At 37.5% G+C, this 25,172-nt stretch overlaps 1 protein-coding gene across 2 annotated transcripts; it reads left to right on the forward strand.

The window, feature by feature from the left end:
* The first annotated feature begins 627 nt into the window (after window positions 1-627).
* LOC136834798 (ileal sodium/bile acid cotransporter-like) lies at window positions 628-22,738 on the forward strand. 2 transcript variants are annotated; one of them, XM_067097514.1, is made up of 12 exons: window positions 628-727; window positions 11,478-11,944; window positions 12,560-12,688; window positions 14,669-14,806; window positions 15,231-15,437; window positions 16,577-16,751; window positions 17,556-17,703; window positions 17,825-17,939; window positions 18,884-19,070; window positions 20,027-20,148; window positions 20,877-21,066; window positions 21,795-22,738. In XM_067097514.1, the coding sequence occupies exons 2-11, from the start codon at window positions 11,855-11,857 to the stop codon at window positions 21,027-21,029; spliced, it is 1,464 nt and encodes a 487-aa protein (XP_066953615.1). In that variant the 5' UTR covers window positions 628-727; window positions 11,478-11,854; the 3' UTR covers window positions 21,030-21,066; window positions 21,795-22,738. The 2 variants fall into 2 exon arrangements, with proteins under 2 accessions (XP_066953615.1, XP_066953616.1); XM_067097515.1 differs by lacking the exon at window positions 628-727 and adding an exon at window positions 5,043-5,226 and having other exon boundaries at window positions 21,795-21,983.
* The last annotated feature ends 2,434 nt before the right edge of the window (window positions 22,739-25,172 follow it).

Genomic DNA, 25,172 nt, shown 5'->3' on the forward strand with positions numbered 1-25,172 from the left:
GCTGAAGATTTTGTTTGAATTAATTATATACATTATAATTAGTAGAATATACGTACTTTAACTCAGAATTTAACCCCCCCAAAAAATCAGGTGTTAAGAAATGACAACTGAAAAGAATACCAAAGATTAAGTTTTCCTTTACTTCTTATGCCAAAAGAAAAGATATTTTTTCTTTGCTTATTACATATTTTATTTATTATTTAGAAATACCAAAGAATCGAGTAAATTTTCTCTTTCTTCTTTTGCAAAAAATATTCTTAATTTGCTTATCACATACATTATTGTCTTAGGGAAAATACATTTTTCTCCACATTATTTTGCTATTAAAAATGAATAAAATTTAAATATATAAAAAGTACTTTTACTCAAATCATCCTTGTTAAAAAGCATTGGGAATTTGGGATAAATGGTGCAATAACTCAAATATTTAGGCTGTATGGGGATATCTTATTGTGCACTTATGTAAAAGAACAAAAAAAAAAAAAAAATCACCATTTTTGGGGTTGGCTGAGCTGGGGGATGGCCGTTGGGGGACGTAGGGGAAAATGAGCATGAGTGGTAGGGAGAAATGCAATTTTAGAGTGGCAGGCTACAGCCCTGTCAGTTACATGCTGTAAGTCTGTAGTCAGTCAGTATACGTTAGGCTTTCGAGAAGGTAGGATGAGTGTGCGCGTCTGTCGTAACAGGTGGCTGTAATCGGCATTTCTCTTCCTAACGAATTTCATTGGTAAGTTTGCACGTTTTTTTTTTTCGTTTCTTTGTCAAAATAGAATCATTATAAATTAATATATAACAGTTTCCAAAGGTTTTGTTTATTTACTGACCTGTTGTTTTCTAATACAATGCTTTCACGAAAGAATGACAATATCTGATTGTTTTCATCGTTACTGAGGAACATAAAGTATTCATCGTGATATGAATGAACAATCAACCGCCACGGTAGTCGGCGGTTAGTAAAGCCCAGCCACCCAGTGTATACAAAAAACCCGACTTTGGCCCTTTATAACTCTGGAAATATTCAGCCGACAAGGATGAAAATCTGGCTCCACGGGTTTCCCATCAAGATCTCTAATCGTGCCAAATTTCATCGAAATCCGTTCAGCCGTTCCGGAGATCCAGATATCGATTTTTGGCGTTCAGGTGAGGGATCTAACATATCTATGGAGCAACAAAAGTTGCAGCCGTGATACTTAATTTTTCTGAAAGCTCGTATTCTGGAGGAGTGCTGTTCGGGGCTTGTTTTTTTTTGAAATAATGAAATTTTAAAGTTATACTAGGCCTATGCCGTTCAAATTAGCCACCAGAATTCAAATTTCCTGATGCTCAGGTACGGACTGCTCACGACATTACTCTCAGTTATCTTAATTAACAATTATCACACACGTTGAATTTACCTACGCCGCTTAGGTTTTCGAGAATTGACCTACCCTAAATAAAGTGCCTATATAGTTAGAATGTTTTCACACAGACACACACACATACACACACACACACACACACACACACATATATATATATATATATATATATATATATATATATATATATATATATATATATATATATATATAGCTTAATGATAAAATAATATTGCCAAGACCAGGAAGAACATTCTTTATTATACGAGCTTTCGAGGTATAAAACCTCATCATCAGGCTGAAAAAACCGACGAGGATGAGAATCAATAAATTACAGTAAAATGAATTGTCATAATAAATCTTCAGCAAAAATACTACCCAAATATATAAAATGAACAAGTAAACACAAACTAAAAGGGTGAGACGTAAAATAACGAAAAATTAAAAGCGAACACGAACATAAAAATATGAAAATAAAAATAAGGTGAAATGTAAACAAACTACCACTCACAAAGTAAAATATTTAACGACCTAATTTAGTACCTACTATGAAATTACCCGATAGCTAGTTGAATACCAGAGGAGTTGTTGTTCAATTCCGGCTTCTTCTTTTTAACAGTCAGCGACTCTGAAATCAAAAGGTCCAGTCTATTTGAACAAAAAGACAGTTCCTCGAAAATCCAGGTCAGTGAAAGGATGGTCCTGTGCTAAACTGTGTTCTCTATTGGCAAAAAAGGGTGGTTTGGAAAAGGGAAACCTAGTTCTAATAGAAAGACTTCTGTGTTCCAAAATTCTGTCTGAGCCAGCGGGAACTGGATCCCACGTATCGCAGACCACACTGCGAACAAGTGAACAAGTAAACGACACAGGAATTAAGGTCCACAGGCAGAGTAGGCTTCTCTCTCAAAAGTGATCTTATTGTAAAAGGATCACAGAAAACAAACCGGAAACTAATTTGGGGAAAACAATGCTTAAGTATTTCTTGTAACTTTTTTCGGACCATATAGCTACTATGACCAATGTAAGGCAATTTAATGTACTTTACATCTTTACTAGCAGTACTGTACACCGGTCTGGGACAAAACTTTTCATTTAAAAAATTTTTCAGAACTTTGTAAAATACAAAAATGAGATATGAGTTTTCGGAAAAATAATTCTAGAGGAAAACCATATCTTGATGAAATAAATTAAAATCACAACAAACATTGTAGGCTTTATTTATCAAAGTGCGTATTGAGTTCATCTTATACAACTTTGGCGAAAAATTGAGGTACTTTTGGAACACTGAGGTCTTTCTATTAGAACTAGGTTTCCCTTTTCCAAACCACCTTTTCTGCCATTAGAGAACACAGTTTAGCACAGGACCATCCATTCACTGACCTGGATTTTCGGGTACTGTCTTTTTGTTCAAATAGACTGGACCTTTTGATTTCAGAGTCGCTGACTATTAAAAAGATGAAGCCGGAATTGAACAACAACTCCTCTGGTATTCAACTAGCTATCGTGTAATTTCATAGTAGGTACTCAATTAGGTCGTTAAATATTTTACTTTGTGAGTGGTAGTTTGTTTACATTTCACCTTATTTTTATTTTCATATTTTTATGTTTGTGTTCGCTTTTAATTTTTCGTTTTTTTACGTCTCACCCTTTTAGTTTGTGCTTACTTGTTCATTTTATATATTTGGTTAGTATTTTTGCTGAAGATTTATTATGACAATTCATTTTATTGTAATTTATTGATTCTCATCCTCGTCGGTTTTTTCAGCCTGATGATGAGGTTTTATACCTCGAAAGCTCGTATAATAAAGAATGTTCTTCCTGGTCTTGGCAATATTATTTATCATTAAGCTAAGATTTCCAAGTAGCCGCCCAATTAGCGAGACTAACTATATATATATATATATATATATATATATATATATATATATATATATATATATATATATATATATATATATATATATAAAATGTATAATTATGCAGCAAACGAGCTGAGCTGACCATAATCACGGAGAAGCCACATAGGTCTAAGAAAACTCTCTGTTAAACCTAAATTACTTGTTTACCTTTGGATTTATGCTTTTGAATATAAGAACCGGATAATTAAATTGAGTATATATAACTCACTCCCGTAAATAATTTAGAACATATATAAAAATGAAACCCAGTGTTTACCGGCCTTTTCAGTATTCATGAGATTCGTTGCTGAACTACCCTACACACGATCAATTTTTTCGTCAATTAATTGATGTCAATTTATTGACGTATATGAATTGATGGAGAAACTGACCGTGTGTAGGGGACATTGATATCAATTTAATTGAAACAATTTCATTGAATCAATTCATTGAGAGATCAAAGATCCTTTGATATTTATTGATGGGTCTTCAATAAAATTGATCGTGTGTGGGCAAAGCATCAATATATTGATCAATAATTTAGTGTTTTCCCAGCAGTGAAAGAGTCGTCATCGTAATCATGGCTGAAAAGAAGAAAGAAAGTGAGCGTAAAATGATGATGGAGATAATTGACGTTTATAGATCCTTACCGGCCTTGTGGAAAATAAAATCCGACGAGTACAGTGACAGGGAGAAAAAGGCTGACGCATATAAAATATTGTATGGAAAGTATTTTGTTTGACTATCATTGGCATCACTAAATTTAGAAGCTCATCGTAAGATTCGGCGTCCATTCTGAGGAAATTCCTGTAATCCTCTGGCTCGTCGTCCTTTAATTCCTTCAGCAATCGTGCATGTCCTAGTTCCCTTCGACAGAGATAGCATTTCTTCGCCCACTTACTCCTCTTCTTTCGCTTTGGAGTGTCCAGAGCAAGCACTATTCCTAGAGCCACAGATGCTTTCATCTCGAAGTTATGAATCAAACTGAAAATTGAAGTAAAATCATTGACCGTGTGTAGGCACAGTGATTTCCTCAATTTCATTGTCGTCAATAAATTGATATCAATTAATTGACGAAAAAATTGATCGTGCGTAGGGGCCTTTACGTAACAATTTTCTTTTTTTCTATCGAGAAGAGAATCAATCGTCTTTCATTTTCCCATTACTATATTTCCAATTACTACAATATTCTGGTGGCATTAATGATCATCAGCAGTGTTGCCAAAGCACGGAGAAACGACCAAAAGTGCGGAGAAGATTCGAGGGGGAGTCATTGAATGCAGAGCTGAGGTCTGCACTCCTCACGTATGCGGAGCTGTAGGGTCCGCATACATATTTATGCTTTTAAAACGTTTTTCCATTGATAAAAACTAATTAAAGTTATAACTCTGTTTCATTAACCACATTACACATATTTAATATATTTGAAAATACTAATAGCTTTGAAAAACGAACCATTTTCACTATAATAGTCTCGAGTGTTTATGCGCCAATATCAGATACGATAGCCAATTACGAACCGATTGTGACAACAGCAGATGACGTAGCCCAAACGTGATAGCCTACAATACATTCATTCTTTAGGTCCAGCAATCTTCAATTTGCCTTCGTAATTACATATATAGTTAGTAAAGTTTGGTTAATTTGTGAATTAATCTTAGGGTGAAGACTGACTTACATTATTGTAAACTTGGTCATGTTTAATGAGTTTTTTTTTTTTTTTTTTTACAAAACAACTGCAAATCTGTATTAGGCAATTGCATTAGTTGAAGTGGTTCAACTGATTATAACATTACTTCGCAACTCTACACCACCCGGTGCGGAGTTAGTTTTTCGTTGATGTGCGGACTTCGCGGCAACACTGATCATCAGTCTTGAGAGGTTTGCAGTAGCGAGCGAACGCGAGACTGACACCGCACACTGTTTTCGGCAAGTGTAAAGTTATCCACTTCATTAAACGTGAACCAAAGGTTTGTTCAGCTTAAGTTTTAACTCTTATTTAATATATATTTCTCGAAAAGCGTTAATGGCATTTTTTTAAAGCAATGAATATCCTGCATTTTGGCGTCAAGGAACCATTAAAAGAGTACTTTTAAAGCTATGTGAGTCGTTAGGGAAATTTTATTAGATCACTGGACAAAAAACTTGATGCTAGACGCTGATAGCCTTAGCATTACCGAGCCATAGAAACTTGATAGTACTACAATACATTTCCTTAAAGCTTCGAGTTTTAGACCTATAAGGAAAAGAAAGAAGGAAATTGAACGCAATACCACAATATCAGAGATAGATGACCTCAGATCGAAGTGGCATTGAGAATATAAACTTCGTTCTATGCTTTCAAGATCGAAAGATGGAAGGAATCAACTTTCCAAGCAGTGAGGCCTGTCGTAGCCTTACAATAGGCCTAATAACGGGGTGTCTACAATAAAAAAAAGCATTACGTCCAAATACTATTACACTCACCAAGAGCCACAATAAAGAATGTAAAATTTTATTGATAGACAGATGTAAAAGCACCGATTAGAATAGATGAGACAAAATTAAAAACACCAAACATAACAGACGCAAGATGTACTAGATGCATCAGCTTTAGTACTCCCAAGTTGAGGCATCTAGTACCACTTGCGTCTATTATGGCTGGCGTTTTTACATCTGTCACAATCTGACCTAATTGGTGCTTTTACATCTGTCTATCAACAAAATTTTACATTCTTTATCATGGCTCTTAGTAAGTGCAATAGTATTTGGGCGTTATGCATTTTTATTGTAGACACCCCATTATTAGGCCTATTGTAAAATATCAGTGACATGCTTCGCAAGGTTACGACTGATCTCGCTGCATGCTTGGAAAGTTGATTCCTTCCATCTTTCGACCTTGAAAGCACAGAACGAAGTTTGTTTTCTCAATTCCACCTCGGTCTGAGGTCATCTATCTCTGATATTGTGGTAGTGTATTCTATTTCCTTCTTTCTTTTCCATGTAGGTCTAAAACCCGAAGCTTTAAGGGAATGCATTGTAGTACTATCGAGTTTCTATGGCTCGGTAATCTTAGGCCTATTAGCGTCTGGCATCTAGTTTTTTTATCCAGTGATCTTTTAAAATTTCTCTTACGCCTCATAAAGAGCCAATTTAATGATAAACACAATATATATATATATATATATATATATATATATATATATATATATATATATATATATATATATATATATATATATACATACTGTGTTTTTTTTTTTTTTTTTTTGTCTGAGAAACACCAACAAGACATTCTTCTCCTCTGTCCTCTAACAAAGAACGGAAAAACAGTGCTGACGAAGCGAAATAGCTATGAAAACACACACTTTCGAAGCTGCCTCTTTTGTCCGAGACTTCCGAAAACCATAAATGCCACCCCCACCCCATCTCGAAAACAGAAGTTGAATAATTTAAATTTCAATCGCCACGCTGACTCATTCTCCATTCATGTATTATCCGAGTCACGGTGACTAAAATCATTATTTCGTTCGAAGACTAACAGGCAGAGAGATATCTCCGATTGTAAATAGTAAACATAATACAATTGTCATGATAATGGCATATTCTGAAGGTAGGAGGCTGAAAATATTTGAAAAGTACACACACACACACACACACACACACACACACACACACACACACACACACACACACACACACACACACACACCACCACCACCATCTCTGCATGGAAAGGAAATCTTAAAAAGTAACCTACAACATGAGTCTACACTCCAAAACATACCCTTCCCATACACCATGACCTTAATAGACAACCACAAGGATAACAAACACACACACACACGCACGCACGTGTATAGAAAGGAAGTCGCAATTGAATAGAAATGGAGAAACTGTACAGTCGTGCTCCTTCTCTGCTGCTCAAGCTGGGGACGCCAAGAGATGAAAACCTACAGGAGAGTGATTTGAACTGGAATATATAATTTAGGCCAAGCACTGGGACCTATGAGGTCATTCGGCGCTGAAAGGTGTAACAGGAGGAAAACCTCGCAGTTGCACTATGAAACAATTGTTAGAGACGGTGGACAGAGAATATGAACAGAGGTACACTAAAAAGAATGAAAGGGGTTGCATTGAGAGGCCGAGGGACGCAGCAAAGACCCCTTAAGTAATGCCTACAGTGCACCTCGTGAGGTGCACTGATGGCCCTACCCCCCTAAGGGGGAACATCTCTCCAATGACGAATAGAATTAGTCTTCGCTGAACCCAGCTTCCTGATAGCAACATTATATTCCAGTCATGCGAGAGTTATTCCGTACAAAGGTTGGCTACAGAACTGGTAAAGCTGCTTTTTGGCGTTTATTTATTTATTTTGCTAAGGATCTCAACTTCATTGGTAATTGAATCCAGTTATGTCTGATCAATTCACCGCTGTGTGCTGTTTTGCCAAATTGCCGAAGACCGTGGGATGGAATTCATTGCGTAACCTTTTATGGCAGATCACAGGTGCTGTCTCTTATTTCAAGGGCGTATTCTGCTGAAAGCGCCAGTTGCTATGAATTTACTGGCTTAGCGCCATAATCACTAGCGGATCCAGAAAAATTTAAGGGCCACCAATTTTCATATTATATATATATATATATATATATATATATATATATATATATATATATATATATATAATCAGTAAGTTACAAATGTTCTTTAATATCAATTCGCTCTACCTCGAAATAATATATTTTTCGTATACGTTACCGAAGGGGAATTTTTAGTTGATAGTAAGTTCGTCGTCCCGTGGGCTCGAACCAGCGAAGGACAAGAACTCAGGACTACAGTGGACGCATTAACCCACGGTTCGAGCCCACGGGACGACGAACTTATTATCAACTAAAAAATTCCCCTTCGGTAACATATACGAAAATATATTATTTCCGAGGTAGAGCGAATTGGATATTAAAGGACGTTTGTAGCTTACTGATTGTATATGAATCACGGTAATGTGATAAAAAGTCATATATATATATATATATATATATGTTGTGTGTGTGTGTGTATGGGGGGATAGAGAGAGAGAGAGAGAGAGAGAGAGAGAGAGAGAGGGAGCGTACGTCGGTGTATGCATGAGGACAAAAGCGGATGACAACATGGGGATCTGATCGGGCACAGTGTCCCCTGGGTTCTCTGTCATTCACACAACTGGCACACTTATATGGAACCCGTGAGGATATGGTTACCAAGTATTGCATTGTAAATTAGCATGCAAGATTAGAATAGGAAAATACTATTTACAGCAAAAGCGATAGTAGTATACAAAGATATAATCAAGCTATACGTGTCGAAATTAGTTACACATTTCTCATAATTGTTTTAAACAATGTGGTATTTCTTTACAACGAGTAGATTTCCGATCACTTGATGATATATAATGTCTTTCCACGGCTCTGTCTCCAGGCTGCAACTGACTTAAGACCGCGGGGGTAACTGTACGAGGGATTGTGTACTTTGCAGAAATTATACCACTGTGTACAACATTGCTTCCATTGAGCAGAAAAACGCAAACGTTCACTTTTTAGAGGAGAAAACAAGATCTCGACCACCTCTTCCCGCCTGGTTTTAGGATACTTGCCTTTAAGTGCTATGATGAAGATATCTGCTGAATATTAAGAATGAATTTCATAGTTACAGTTACATTAGATCTGGCATCGACTGACTCTCAGACATGATCCCTTTATATATACTGTATATATATATATATTATATATATATATATATATATATATATATATATATATATATATATATATATATATATATATATATATATAAATATATATATATATATATATATATATATATATATTCTTTAATTTGTACTTTAAATAATTCTTTCTCTCTCGTCTTTTATTTAATGCATCTTGTTTTTGCATTTACACTTATATCTCTCTCTCTCTCTCTCTCTCTCTCTCTCTCTCTCTCTCTCTCTCTCTCATTTCCAACCACTGTCACTGTGCAAAAAAAATTATTTTTACCAACAGCTACTGAATGGAATTACATACAGATCCCTGGGCTCTTGTATGCGTGCACGACCGTATACACACACACGCACACAAACACATACAAACAAACACACATACACATTCTCGCAGGGTTCTCCCCCGGGTCAATTTCCTGCTATGGGTCTGATATCGTAAATTGTAGGTCTTGTCAGTTACGCGTGGCTGAGAAAGATTGTGTGAGAATGCCCATTGTTATTTGCCTGCCTCTCTCTCTCTCTCTCTCTCTCTCTCTCTCTCTCTATATATATATATATATATATATATATATATATATATATATATATATATATATATATATATATATATATATATATATATATATATATATATATATATATATATTCTTAGCTGGAAGTTTTATATTCATATTTTTTACATATTTATGTAAAATGAAAGGCACATTGTATTAAATTACACATATACGACAGTCAAAGGTCGATTTGATCTTATTTTTGGTAGCAGACTATAAATGGATTTTACATCTGAAAACAAAAATCACATAACTAAAATTTCTCGTCCTCTTTCTAGAACTGCGCCAACCTGTGTGCGGTGGATATGTTGATGACGGAGGAGGGGTAGGGGTAGAGTTCCCGCGGGGTGAAGCAAAGTTGAATGGAATGGAATACAGAATTTAGGCCAAAGGCCTAGCGCTGGGGACCTATGAGGCCATTCAGCGCTGAAACGGAAATTGAGAGTAGAAAGGTTTGAAAGGTGTAACAGGAGGAAAACCTCGCAGTTAGTAATAAAGTTTTACCATTTTCAGTTTTCTGCAAAAGGAAACTATTGTGCTGGCCTTGTCTGTCCATCCGCACTTTTTTCTGTCCGCACTTTTCTGTCCGCACTCAAATCTTAAAAACCACTGAGGTTAAATGGCTGCAAATGGGTATGTTGATCATCCACCCTCTAATCATCAAACATACCAAATTGCAGCCCCCTAGCCTCAGTAGTTTTTATTTTATTTAAGGTTAAAGTTAGCCATAATCGTGCTTCTGGCAACGATATAGGATAGGCCACCACCAGGCTGTAGTTAAAGTTTCATGGGCCGCGGCTCATACAGCATTATACCGAGGCCACCGAAAGATAGATCTATTTTCGGTGGCCTTGATTATACGCTGTGGCCTCTTTATATACGCTGTAGTGGCTGTACAGAAAAATCGATTGCGCCGAAGAAACTTCGGTGCGTTTTTTACTTGTTTTATTTATCTCAATGTGCTCCCTCAAAACAAAAGCGGCAATAAACTGCACGAATGAATTGCTGAAATTAGCCACAATCGAAGACTGCCATATTTTGCCGTAAAAAATGTATTTGTCAAAATATATCAATAAGGCTGCAGGTGTTTTCAACCTTCAAGACCACAATAAACTGATCCATTGCATTTCTAGTGATGTTCAGTTTATTGCCATTGATGACTGAAATAATTGCACAGAAAAGCACTTTGCTTTCGATTATTAAACAGATAAAGGTCTTCATAGGCCCAAGATAGGACTAGCTCTACCTTTACCTGCATTTATTACCATTTACAAAACACTGAACTTAAACATTCACAAACTGTACTGGAAATATTATAAGTACAACAGAAAGATTGCTAAAATTTTTATAACGGTAACCGATTCTTGACGATTCTACTACCTGTCTCCTCACCTGCCCAAGGCTCTCACCAAACAAAGGACCAGGTGGGTACCGGATATTGGGCAGAGCGGGGTATTCAAGAGGGTACTGTTGATACGGGCAATTTGATTTTACCTTTCCTTTGACACAAAGTCAAGGTTGCGTTTGCAGTGTTCACGATGTACTGCGTATGAAAATGCAGCTGTTGCAACTTGTTTTTCCATTTCTGAAGAAGGTTCTCTCTCTCTCTCTCTCTCTCTCTCTCTCTCTCTCTCTCTCTCTACTGGTTTTAGTCTGCCGAGTGAGAGCCAAAATGTGTGTACGGAACCTCATTTAGGCCATTTCAACTTCACGACTAAGTAAAAGGGAGCTTTACAAGAATATACGTGTATTTACAAAGTATGTAATTTATATTCTCGCAATAACCCACATCTGTACTTGCATGCTTGCGCGTGTGATGGTGCATACACATGCACATACATACAACTGTGTAAAATTCATTTCCCCCACTTTACACGCGACTGTCACTGACATAAATGCACATTTCAGCTTATGATTTTACTCCTCTTTGCAGAAAAGTGGTGACGTCACTCAGCAGAGCAGACGAGAGATAACGGAGTGATTAGCGCTTGGCGTTGGTGACTAAACTGTTTCTCTACGCGTTCCTCGTTGTTCGAGACAAAAGAGAACAAGTGTGTAAAGGAAACTGATAGGAAAATTGTTCACAGATTAAAGTAATCACTGTCTGAGAACTCAGAATAGCACTCACATATAGGCGAAAGTTGTACTGTTGTGAAAACAGTTAGCCCCACTGATGGATAGACCGATGCTCGACCAGCTGAGTACAAATCAAATAAGAAAAAGAACTTAAAGACCTAAACAAAGTATTTTGAAGTGTCCCGGAAGCAAATTGCACTGACTGAGTGTAACGAGGAAGTAAAAACTACAACAATGGCTTTAAAAAAATGGAATGCAAGTACGTGGACAAGCGCCATCTGTGGCGCAGTGGTGTTATTGATGCACTTCGAAGCTACGCGAGGCGTGAGTATCATATTCTTTTCGCCACTTTTCCTTTTCCTTGTATCCTTTCTTCAGGATTCTGAGTAAGATACATCCTTGCCAGGGCATGGACGGAGTGAGGAACTACAATTGTGAAGCTATAAGTCATTCTTATGTCACATTCTTATGTCACATTTACTGTATATGCGGTGCTTCGGTCCACTTGGATTCAGTTTATTGTCTCTCTCTCTCTCTCTCTTGTAATCAAAGTAATGCAGAAATGAATAAGTAACGAATTATCAAATAAGATTTCTCTTAAGAAGTTACTGTAAATAAATTATTATTTGACAGAAGATGAATCCTATTCGTATGGAACAAGCCCACAGGGGCCATTGACTTGAGATTCTAGCTTCAAGTAATCTCTCTCTCTCTCTCTCTCTCTCTCTCTCTCTCTCTCTCTCTCTCTCTCTCTCTTGTGGTTCCCTGTGTAGCATGACTGCCATGTCGCCTGAGGGCATTGAGATCAGGGAAGAGGGTCTGTGTTCGCAATTTAATGAAGCTTCTCCAATGAAACTCTCCACGGAACTACTTTTTGTACTTGAAATTACAATTTTCCGATGATATACTGTACAAACATCTATCTTCTTTACTTTCCAGGAGAAGACAACATCGCTGTTTTTCGATCCCCCAGAGCTGAAACATTTGGTAGATGGCACACACCATGAGTTCATTTGGTCGACGAATCTGACGGGTGTAGTCAGCGTGAATGCCACTGTACAGGATGAGGTATAGGACTAAGGTTTGGTGTTCTTCTTAACTTACACTATTCTTCCCCTCTCAGTCCTTTTGATATCTGTTTTACTTTCTCAGTCAAATTTCTAACACGTGTCTTCCTTTGCATACCAAGTAATGGCATGTGCCAGTAATTTTTCATCAACTTAAGCCTTTTCACAAATGAATAATTATTCCTCTCACCTATTCCTTAAGAACCTTTCCCTCTTTCAGATATACCCTACACACCCTGTTCAGCCATTCAATCACACGTTCAACATGTTATCTCATTTATTAACCCATCAACTTTCAATTTCTTGTCGGTCTGAAGCCTCTAAAAGGCCATCCTTACATACTCAACAATAACTCCCACAAGCATTTTTAAAGTCACGATATCTCCTTCCACTCCTGCATCAGTAATCTCTGCTTCCCTTTCAACTAATCTTCAAAATACTCACTCTATTGACTCTGGACTACATTCACTTGAAACATCATATCTCCAATTACATATTTAATTCTGAGATCCATTTGTTCACTTGCATTTTTTCTCTATATTAATCTTACATCCTTGTAGAACAACTTTTCCTCCTGAAGAACTTGCTCACAATCTCCTCCCCTTTTTATTGCTTGCCTTCTTTGCCTGCCTCATTCTCTTCCTTTCTTTCCGTAAACGTCTCATTTCCTCTCCCCACCGATTACTGTTCTTCCAGTCTCGCTACTCTCCCATAACCACAAAAGTTCATTGTTGATCCAGTGACTCATCTACTCCTTCTATTCCGTGTCTTTAACCCTAGCCCAAATTCATCCACTTTCTCTCTGTAAGTTCTTCCCTCATTCCATTTTATCCAACTCACTCTTGTCCAGATTAAAACCACATTTTCACCCCTTCTCTTTCAACTTACTCTGCTATATCTATATCAACATACCCTTCAAATGACAATGGTCAGATATATCTTCAGCCTTTCTCCTTGTTACTAAATATATTTTCACAAAGGTATGGGGTTTCTGCAGTAAATTATATATATATATATATATATATATATATATATATATATATATATATATATATATATATATATATATATATATATATATATATATATATATATTGTGCTTGTATTTGGGGTTCATTTACGAGTTGATATATCATCGTTTATTCATGAATAAACAAACACAAACCGCTTTATTCTGTCTTTTCAACTGACAGTAAGCTCTTCCCAAATTCTGCTACTAAACTGAAATAAATTGATATGTATGTATATATATATATATATATATATATATATATATATATATATATATATATATATATAAAAAAAAAGACTTCAAAACCTTCCAAAATGGTCAAGGACCCATATCACTGCCCTGACGAACTCCCTGCACAACCAATTACCACCTAATACGCACCGTGTCATTGCTAATTGTCCGAATCTCGGGCAATTAGCGGAAGCGAAGAAGACCAAAAAGAGGTGGCGAGGTAATTTATTAATTATCCTGTAAAGCTACGGGACTGTGAGTTACAGAGAATCCTTTGGAGGATATGATTTAACATTATAACATCCCGGAGCATTCGTCTTATGGGTTCCTGCACGCTCTGCATATTATCTTTCGTCATGCAATTATGTCCTTCTGATTGGCTTTGCAGGACGGCAGATTTGAGAGAGAGAGAGCGAGAGAGAGAGAGAAATAAAACTTTAAGAAGCATATTAAGAGGTAGGTGGCAGGATAGATCGAGTATTATCACAGGGGAAATAACGTCAGCTCCTTTATGTAGATAAGATAATGATGTCAGCTCCTGTGGGCACCGGAAGAGTTGGAAGACCTAGGCGAGTGAGAACTGCGAGAAGAGAGGCTGGAGATAAATGGAGATTTGTGGAAGATAAAGCACAATAAAGACACAAATGAGAGAATTTCGCATAGGCCCTTTGTTTCACTCAACGTCGGAAGCAGTGGTGACGACGATACTACTAATCATGACTAAAATCACTGTTACAGGTGGTGCTCGAAATTACTTCAGTTGGGGATGTGATCGAAGATAAAGAAAACGGGACTTTTTACGGCCAAATCAATGTCACTGCTTTGGTCATCGGGTACAGCAACATTACAGTCACACTGTACGATGCGGAAGGCTCTGTGAGTACAGTTTACATACATTTCGTAATTTATATTTTAAATTCGAATAAGTACAGAACGATTTGCAAGTAAATATCCTGTATACTTGGAAGAACACTGAAGGTTCAGTAGCAAACTTTATATAGGTTTATTTTTGATGGCTTCGTAAGATGTAATGCATTACCACGATTAATTTTGTGCAACACAGGACGTTCTGCAGTAGATTTTGTACATTCATATTCAATTTAAGCTTCTATAATGCAGTGGGTTATGTAAGTAAGTAGGTTTATGTAGTTCTGTATGTATATATTATTACAATGCAAACATCTGTACGTAGCTTTTATATATTTTAGACGTATATTATACCTTATTCTATTCCAGCCGCTTACAGAATTGAAGCTTGGCGTCAACTGTCTTCATTAACTCCACCTCAACCCCATTCCAGATTTTAACAGAGGATGCGCTCCCAGCATCCGTCATCTTGTCCTACCAGAACCTGAGCGACCTCTTCTCTCAGATCATCAGGGTCCTGGTGGCCATCTCCTACGTCAACATGGGCGCTGCCATGGATTTCTCAGTGGTGAAGGGTATCCTCAAGAGGCCTATCGGGCCTGGCATAGGGATGATTTGTCAGTACTTGTTCATGCCTTTGGTAAGCAATGACGTGGCGTCTGTCGTTCTGGTGTGTGTGTGTTTGCGATTAGCCACAATCATGCCCTCTTCACTTCTCTGTTTCTTCACACTTTCCGGATACAATTGTCACTACATAGCCTTGAGATCCGAATAAAGAACTAGATTGGAATTGGAATGCGAAATTTAGGCCAAAGGCCAAGCGCTGGGACCTATGAGGTCATTCAGCGCTGAAAGGGACATTTAGAGTAAAAAGGCTTTAACGGTGTAACAGGAGGAAAACCTTTAGCAGTTGCACTGTGAAACAATAGTTAGGAGAGGGTGGAAAGTAAGGTGAAAGACAGACAATATGAACGGAGGTACAGTAAAAGGAATGAAAGGGGTTGCAACTAACGGCCGAAGGGACGCTGCAAAGAACCTTAAGTAATGCCGGCAGTGCACCATGTGAAGTGCACTGATGGCACTGCCTCCCATCTGGAGATGAAGAACCAAATGAAGAAATTCTGACGCCTGTAACAAGATTCGAACCCGCATTTGGTATATCAGCTTGCTTTAGAGATTATAAAAAATGGTTACTGATTCCCTTTGTGCTGGGAAATTCCACAACATTAGCAGCTTCACACAACTACACACAAGCCACATCAGCAGTGAGACAAACCCCTATACACACACTGCACCATACCCCTCTATCTTGCCTACATTCTCAGTTCCTCTTTGGACGGGTGGGTATCGTTCTCAGCTAGCACTCTGCTGGTCCCGCGTTCGATTCTCCGACCGGCCAATGAAGAATTAGAGGAATTTATTCCTGGTGATAGAAATTCATTTCTCGTTATAATGTGGTTCGGACTCCACAATAAGCTGTAGGTCCCGTTGCTAGGTAACCAGTTGGTTCTAAGCCACGTAAAATAAATCTAATCCTTCGCGCCAGCCCTAGGAGAGCTGTTAATAAGCTCAGTGGTCTGGTTAAACTAAGGTATACTTAACTCTTCTTCGCCTACATTCTCACCCTTATATAAGGACTTTGTGTTCTATAGTATCTCTGCCATTCCAATGTATGCAGACCTATCTAAGGCTTCTCTCCTAACCCCTGATGCCAGTTTTCTCCACGTGACCAAACCATCTCAAAGGAAGATTCACAAGTCTCTCCTGTTCTTCCTGCAGATCTCCTTCGCCCTGGGCAAGGTGGTCTTCCCAGACAACCCTATGGCGCAGCTGGGGATGTTCCTGAGCGGCTGCTCTCCTGGAGGAGGGGTTTCCAATATGTGGACTCACCTCTTGGGCGGGTCCCTCGACCTCTCCGTCATGATGACCTTCATCTCAAATGTCTTGGCTTTCGGTAATGCTTCTCATTTCTTTCAGTAATGTTTCTCAGCTTCTCAGGTGTGCCTGATTTCGGTAATGTCTCTCACTGCTTTCAGTAATGTCTCTCAGCTTCCCGGGTATCTTTTATTTTGGTAATGTCTCTCATTGCTTTCAGTAACGTTTCTCAGGTTTCTAAGATACTGTTGATTTTGGTAATGTCTCTCACAGCTTTCAGTAATGTTTCTCAGCTCCTCAGGTATTTTTGATTTCGATAATGACTCTCATCGCATTTGTTGCGCATTCAGAACGTTAATGACAGATACAAACTGATAATATTATTTGCTGTTATTCGTGTTTATTTTTTTTTAAAGCAGAGCCAATCAAGGTGGGAACCTCGTGCCCCTCTGTAGCCCAGACCTGGAGAAAACAAGAAGAAACGGCGAATGTAAAGGGCGGGGTTGGGGGGCGGGGATAGCCACAACAGACCTTCGGCCACTGAAGGAAAGAACCGCAGGACTGAACTGAGCAAAACTTCAGCGCTGAAAATTATGTTGAAACAATTGTAAAGAGAGGGTGGAACGTAAGATGGAAGAAAGAGAATATGAACGGCGGTAGAGTAAAAGGAATGTAAGGGGTTGCAGCTAGGGTCCGAAGGCACGCTGCAAAGAACCTTAAGTAATGCCTACATTGCACCGAGTAAGGTGCACTGACGCACAACGGCCCTACGGAGGGAGAGAACGCGCCCGAGTCAGAAAAACGGGATACATTGACTCTGCTCCTCTAAACCTCATCTATGAATCACCCCTGAGTAATATATACCTTCTTCGTTTCCCCTCAGGAACTCTTCCCCTGTGGATCTATCTGATGGCCCCGCTCATCATCGACGACAAGAACTTCGTCATCCCGTTCAACGACATAGGCCTAATTCTCGCTTTCCTGGCCATTCCCTGCTTCATAGGCATGGCTTGCAGGATGTTCCTGCCGAGGTGAGTTTTCCTCCCACCCCACCCTCTCCCCTACGTAGGGTAACCCGTGCACACATATATAAATCACCAAATAGCCACACAGCTTCAATACACAACTATTTTATATATTTTTCCTCTTCAGATTCGCTCGTTTCTTGGCGAAAACGTTTGCAGCCTTTTCCATCTTCAACATCGTCTTCAGCTTCACTTTCGGAGTCTACGCGAATCTATATATTTTCACATTCTTCACGTTCAAGGTAGAGAGAGTTTGACTCACAGTTCTCATAGTAGGAATACGGTTGATTTGGGCAGCCATGCCTTTTTACGTTTCTGCACATACACAAATAAAGGAATAAGAGACAAAATGGAATAAAACACTCGCAAGTATTTCTTGAATTCTCTTTGACCATTAGCTCTCAATATTGCGAAGATTTCACTTATGCTGTGCTTCTTTCTTGCGCTCTGATAATGTTTTCTTTATCGAAAACCTGCTTCAATACTTATCGTCTTGTGCCACAGTCTAAAGCATCCTTTTGTCTGTGATATCTTTTAAATGCTTCGACTATAATTGCGAAATAGCTGACCAACTTCTCTAACTTTTTGTCGCAGCAATTTCCACCTAACTCTCAAGAACAAAATTCTTCGGACTAGTCCTATATGGGCCTAGCAATATCCTATCGGCCTAATCAAAGCACAGCACATTGTGATGGAGCAAAGCATACATGTGTTTAACCACAGCACATTTTGACGTAGTAATAACCTGCAAGACATGATTATCCACAGCACATTTTGATGTAGTAATTACCTGCAAGACATGTTTGTCCACAGCACATTTTAACGTAGTAATTACCTGCAAGGCATGTTTATCCACAGCACATTTTGACGTAGTAATAACCTGCAAGACATGTTTATCCACAGCACATTTTGACGTAGTAATAACCTGCAAGACATGTTTATCCACCGCACATTTTGACGTAGTAATAACCTGCAAGACATGTTTATCCACAGCACATTTTGACGTAGTAATAACCTGCAAGACATGTTTAATCACAGCACATTTTGGCGCAGTAATAACCTACATTATAAGTCTGTACATTAATAACAATGACGACGTGTCTAATTAATTTTACAGGCTTGTACGCTGAACTATATCCACGTAAACAAACTAAGAACCAAGAAATAAATCTCTACCTTCTTCCAGACTCTGCTCATCGGCTTCCTGTCTCCGTTCCTCGGTTACTTGAGCGGGATGCTTCTGGCGAAGCTCTGTTGCCAGTCGAGGGAGGACATCATCGCCATCAGTATCGAGACAGGGGTGCAGAACAACACGGTCGCTTACATTATCCTCAAGCTGTCCTTCGAGAAACCTGCAGGAGACATAGCTGCGGGTGAGAGAGGGCGAGTTCTTCGTAATCAGGCATTCTGACAATAAAACACTGCCAAGTGACAATCAACACCAGACAACACTACTCAAGGTAGTGTTGTCTGGTATCTCTCAGCATTAGACTATCAAGCTCTGATCTAAGTAGACAGTTTTTAGCAAGTTTTTATATGATGGCATCTGTTCTTAGTGATGTTACACAGTTGCAGACATGTGTTATCCACAATCTGCAGCTAACATAGGCCACTTGGTGCAAATGTTAACGGCAAGATGCTTAAATCAATTTTGTGGAAAGTGTGCGCTTGTTAGGCAACTGTGGGCCGAGCCTCTTCATCAGTTAGGTTCACTTTTTATTCGCTGCTCAAGTGAAAATGGCGTTTGGGGGCTATTGAAAATTTTAAAAAATGAAAGCATTAACAGCAACAACAACAACAATAATAATAATAATAATAATAATAATAATAATAATAATAATAATAATAATAATAATAATAATAATAATAATAATAATAATCTAACAAATAAGAAGCTCTTAGACTTCGAGTTTTTTTTATTTATTTAAGGTTTTTAGCGAGGTGTTGAGGAAAGCGCTCAATATCTGGCCATTATTCGTTTGTTTGTATATATACAGTATATGTATATATATACTGTTTATATAATATATTTATGTATATATATATATATATATATATATATATATATATATTTTCATATATAATATATACACGTATATATATATATACATATATACAGTATATATAATATATATATGTATATATATGTACAATATATATATATATATATATATATATATATATATATATATATATATATATATTCATATATTCCATAAAAGTCTATGGATATAACAAATAAGAGTAACAAGAAAACTTAATATTACAATGAAATATAATAATAATAATAATAATAATTAATAATAATAATTTCTTCTTCTTCTTCCAGTGTTTCCTTGCGCCGCAATCCTTATGTCCCCAATTCCTCTGGCGGTGGCGCTCCTTATCAAGAAGTCCTACGGGTTCCTTGCTCGGTCCAAATCGAAGGATATCACAGACGTCAAAACTGAGGTCAGTTGGGTCCTTCTCTCTCTCTCTCTCTCTCTCTCTCTCAAAAGGCAGGACAGGAACAGTGTGTTTAAGGCATTTGCTTATATATATATATATATATATATATATATATATATATATATATATATATATATATATATATATATATATGAATGTCTTTACTGTAATACTACAGTATAATATGAAGATAAAAAGGCCCATAAAGCACTATTTGAACGTTGCAACCATATATTTGGGGCACAGAAGGAAGTGCCTGAAATATATGGTTGCCTTTTTATCTTCATATATATATATATATATATATATATATATATATATATATATATATATATATATATATATATATATTCATATATAGCATCATACACACACATATATATACATATATACTGTATATATATATATAATGGTATTTTATATATATATATATATATATATATATATATATATATATATATATAAAAATACCATTCCATTTATCATCCAGTACTTTGGGATGAAGTTGCTAGTCCCATACCTTTCTCCCCCCCCTGTCTCAGACCCACCGAAGTCAAATAGCTGCCAGATATACACTTAACTGCATAGGTCTACAAATACATGCTAAAATAATATGGAACAAAACTGAAGCACTCTCTCCCCTACCTATGAATTCAAGTCAGTCCCTCCCACTAAGTGAAGCAAGTTTCATGACCCTCGACCACGAGGTCTCACCTTGACCTCTTTTACAGAAGCCGGTGACCAACGGAAGCATAAGCAACGCCTCTGAGAAGTCAGTAAACCAGTCTTCTCCCTCTGAGCTCACTGCTTCAGGAAAGCCAGGGGGCGTGAAGCCAGGGGGCGTGGATAACCCAGCTGCCGATCTGAAGGACGATGCCGTCTGAGAAGGGCCCTTTTACCCTAGGGGCGTCTGGTCTTCAGGTAAGTACGAAGTTAAGGGAGACTGGAATATACAGAGTTTAGGCCAAAGGCCAAGCACTGGGACCTATGAGGTCTTTCAGAGCTAGAAAGGAAATTGAGAGTAGGTATGTCTGAATGGTGTAACCGGAGGAAAACTTCGCAGGTGAACCATGAAATAATTGTTAGGAAAGGGTGGATAGCAAGATGGAAGAATGATAATATGAATGGAGGTACAGTAAAAGGAATGAAAGGGGTTGCAGCTAGGGGCCCAAGGGACGCGGCAAAGAACCTTTAGTAATGCCTACAGTGCACCCCGTGAGGTGGACTGACGGCGCTACCCCCCTACAGCGAAGGTAAGGGAGAGCCTTTACGACGCTACCTCTACAGCCAATAATATAATAATAATAATGATAATAATAATAATTATAATATAATAATAATAATTGTGATTCCGTTATGGTGACAGAATGTTAATGCTTTTAAGTGATTATCAAAAGAAGAAGGAATTGACTATAATCTTGATAATTATATCCTTGTTAGTAATGGTACCTATAATAATAGGTGGAGACTGTTCCTAAGTTAGTCTTTATTTTTACTAATTTTACTGTTATTTTTATTATTCCCCTTTGGTTTCAAACTTGATAATTTTGGACAGTTATGACACATAACTGATATTATCACCTGACCACTCATAATTATAATTATTTTCTGTCGTTTCCTTACTGACAGGCATCTTCCATCTTTTTCAGGAGACTTCGTACGTTAACATGGCGTATTTAGCTGAGCACTTCTTGTTCCAGTACTGTGACATTGTTTTACATACGTCGATCGACTGTTGATCAGTCCTGATTCAGGTTACATGAAATCAAACGCTAAAATAAACGGAATTTGGAGTAAAATGATGTTACAGATAAATAAAAAATAAAGGTGGAAAGAAATACGAATTTCAGAAAACACATATTTACACGGACCTTTCTTTCGGAATTCTATTTGGGCGGGTTCAGACTCAAGGGGCTGTTCAAAAATTACGTGACGCCTCAGCGGGGGAGGGGGGTATGGTGAAATGTTATGAGTGTGACTGTGGCGGGAGGGGGTGCAGCCATAAGTTACGTAACATTTTCAGATTTTTTCCTTTTTTTTGAAAAGATGTAAATGCAGAAGGACAAATAAAATTAATCCTCTTCTAAACATGGCATAAGAGAACATTTTCATTTCAAATTTATCTGTGATTCTTTAATATCATAACATAAAAGTATTAAGAAAAATCTAAAGGTAATATTTTCCAGGCATTAGGCTAGACTTTACTATATTGTTGCATTAAAAAAAGGAAACATACTAATTCGGGGGGAGGGGGGATTACTAGCAGATGTTACATAATTTTCTAGGGGAGTCTGGACATGTGTTATGTGTTACAAGGGGGAGGGTAAAAATTACCAAAAAAAAAAAAAAAAAAAAAAAAAGTTACGCAATTTTTGAACGGCCCCCAACCCCCCTGCCGACTTATAGCATCTTGTTGCCAAATTTTGCAGCAAGACGCCAATACTTGTTAGCAAAAATTTGCACGGAGTCACAGCCACAGACATTAAATTTTATTTTAATTTTGCGTCACTGTAGAAAAGTGTCGGTAACTTGAGTGTAATGTGTGATGTCATAATCCTTAAATATACCAGGAAATGGTTAATTTAAACCACATGATTTTAAAGTGATTATTTTCCTTAACAAACTCCCGTGTCTCATTGCGACAGACACTATACTATGTAAGAAATTATTTTATTTTCTGTATATAAAATAAACTTCCTCACCGAAGTTATCTAAAGAAAACGGGTACCCGAAAAGTATCACAGAGAATGGAGCTTGTTTTATTGGTGACTATTATATGTTGGAGAAATTGTTACGTTAGCCTTTCACTTTTTGTTAATCTGAAACAGTAATCAGTTCCCTAAAGCACTGGATGGCTCCAGCGAAAAAAACATGACACTAGCTGCTGCCTCAATCAACTCTCAATTGTTGAATCAAAAGTGAACCTGCTAGGCTATAGGCCTAGGGCCCTAGGCTATGGAAAAAAGTCCACAAAATTTTCAGATTCTCGTATACAAGAAGAATTAGCATTGACTAGTAAACAAATCATGTGATAGGGAATAACTAGATCCAGAAACCAGACTGCAGGCGCCGAATGTTGCAGGCTTGTAAATCTTAATATAGCCTATCCGATTCACGGAAAAACCAGGTTTTCTGTTTACTCTATATTTCCTACAGGGCAATAAAATATTGAATAAACTTCATCTAAACACGATGCTGTACCTGTTTCGATCATCTGTGAACAAGGTTAACATTCATAACTTCACTTATCCACTGCAAATGTCTTTAAATAATATCTAAAGGCAAAGAACTGCTCTTGTGATAAACTGCAGACTTACTGCAATTAAGTAAATTACTAACATTGTACATAGGCTACCATACCTGTGGAAGGAGGGCTGTGACATTTTGGCCAATTTAGAGTAAAGTGACTAGGCTACTACCATTTTTGGTACTGGAACTGAATATTACCAGGTCAAGTCACACTCATTTCACTGTTTTGTTACCGTAATGGCAAGTTTTTTTCTTCCTTTCGATTAACCCACTAAGTGAAAAGGAACACATATTTATGCTAATGTGAGAGGTTCATGCCCTAGTAAAACTTTCTTTGGAGGTAAACTGAATCGTTTAAACTTCACTCTATCAACGAACAAAAATAACTGCAGAATCTACTGTACCAAAGGTGAGCTCGAGAGAGTTCGAAGCCTATACGTTGTAACGGCACCTCGTGTTCCTTGCATGACGTTCTTGAACCTTGTATTGTGGTTCTTTTCTTCTTTATGTAATATATTCTTAATATTCCCTACGATTCCTAATTCTCTGTGTCATTCTTATCTTCTTTATTATGCAGGAACTTAACTAGTTTCTAAATGTGCTGTAGTAGCAACGAAATATTAAGCAGAGCATTCAATTAGAGCTTTCTCTGTGGAACATTACTTAAAAAAAAAACAAGTATTTGTAAATGTATGAAATCACCATTTTCACTTATTGTGATATGCTTGGATAAGCGTATTTTCAAAAACCTTTTCATTTTTATATTCCTCTGCTTTATCATGACTTTTACTTCTAATTTTTGTCTTCTTTTTGTTTCTCTCACCCTTATTCAGGACTTTCTTTCGACTAAACCTTTTCACAACAACTGCTTTTAATGCCTCTTTGTTAAACGAGGCATCCAACGCTAAAACTCACACTCACCACATTTTTAAAAAGTGGAGAAAAACGAGCGTTGAAGTTTGAAAACTTGAAAAGCTTATAACATCTTATGTTGCTTCTATGGGATTTTCAACCATCTTCCTGACCCAGATTCCACACTCACATTATACCATCGGAAAGAAGGACAGAGCTTTCCAGATATACAATAATCTGGAAATCTCCAACTGGTGGCGAACTGCACGCCTCAAATGTAGACTAAAAGTATAATAACTCTTCATCAAGCTGTTCTCTCTTACTCTGTTAGGCTTAAAATATCCTACAAACGAATACTCCAAATTTCTTTTTCTTTTAGGCCCATATGTTTTCTTATATCTATCTCATTTTATGACGAAAATTATCGTTTCCATAAACTTTTCCATAAACCTCCATTATTTTGGGGTTTAGCCTCTATGTTATTTTTGGCTCTCCTGTAGGCTATGTACAGTAGGTTAGGTTAGGATCATATACAATTTTATTTGTGTTTTGGTTGTTGCAACGTTAGGCTGGCCTTGTGCCAGCACTGGTTCTTGCTCATTTGGGCCGCTCGTAAATGCTTATAGGTAAATTACTTCACCTTTTTAATGACCTCTTTTGCCTGTAGAGACAGAGAGTCAGAGAGAATTGTGGTGTTGACACAGAGAAGCGAAAGTGAGAGACTTTTTAGAAAACTTAACTTGTGCGCACACCGAAAGCATTCACTCTCGATGGAACTGTTTGTTAATTCATTCATTCATATTCCTTTTGGCGAGGGTATGTTGAGCAATAAGCATACCCATTTGTAAAATAGAAATGCGCCAAGCAATCTGAACATGATGTAGGCCTACCTGTGAGAGACGCCATGTTGGTTTGATCTGACGTGC

The sequence above is a fragment of the Macrobrachium rosenbergii genome, chromosome 54 (assembly GCF_040412425.1).
Source record: "Macrobrachium rosenbergii isolate ZJJX-2024 chromosome 54, ASM4041242v1, whole genome shotgun sequence".
In the NCBI taxonomy this organism is placed as follows: domain Eukaryota; kingdom Metazoa; phylum Arthropoda; class Malacostraca; order Decapoda; family Palaemonidae; genus Macrobrachium; species Macrobrachium rosenbergii.

Bases quoted from the DNA above. Each gene is read 5' to 3' on its own strand.
- LOC136834798 (XM_067097514.1), top strand. From the start codon at position 11,855: ATGGCTTTAAAAAAATGGAATGCAAGTACGTGGACAAGCGCCATCTGT. The intron at 14,807-15,230 runs GTGAGTACAGTT...ACCCCATTCCAG, and splicing joins TGTACGATGCGGAAGGCTCT to ATTTTAACAGAGGATGCGCT. The intron at 19,071-20,026 runs GTGAGAGAGGGC...TTCTTCTTCCAG, and splicing joins TGCAGGAGACATAGCTGCGG to TGTTTCCTTGCGCCGCAATC.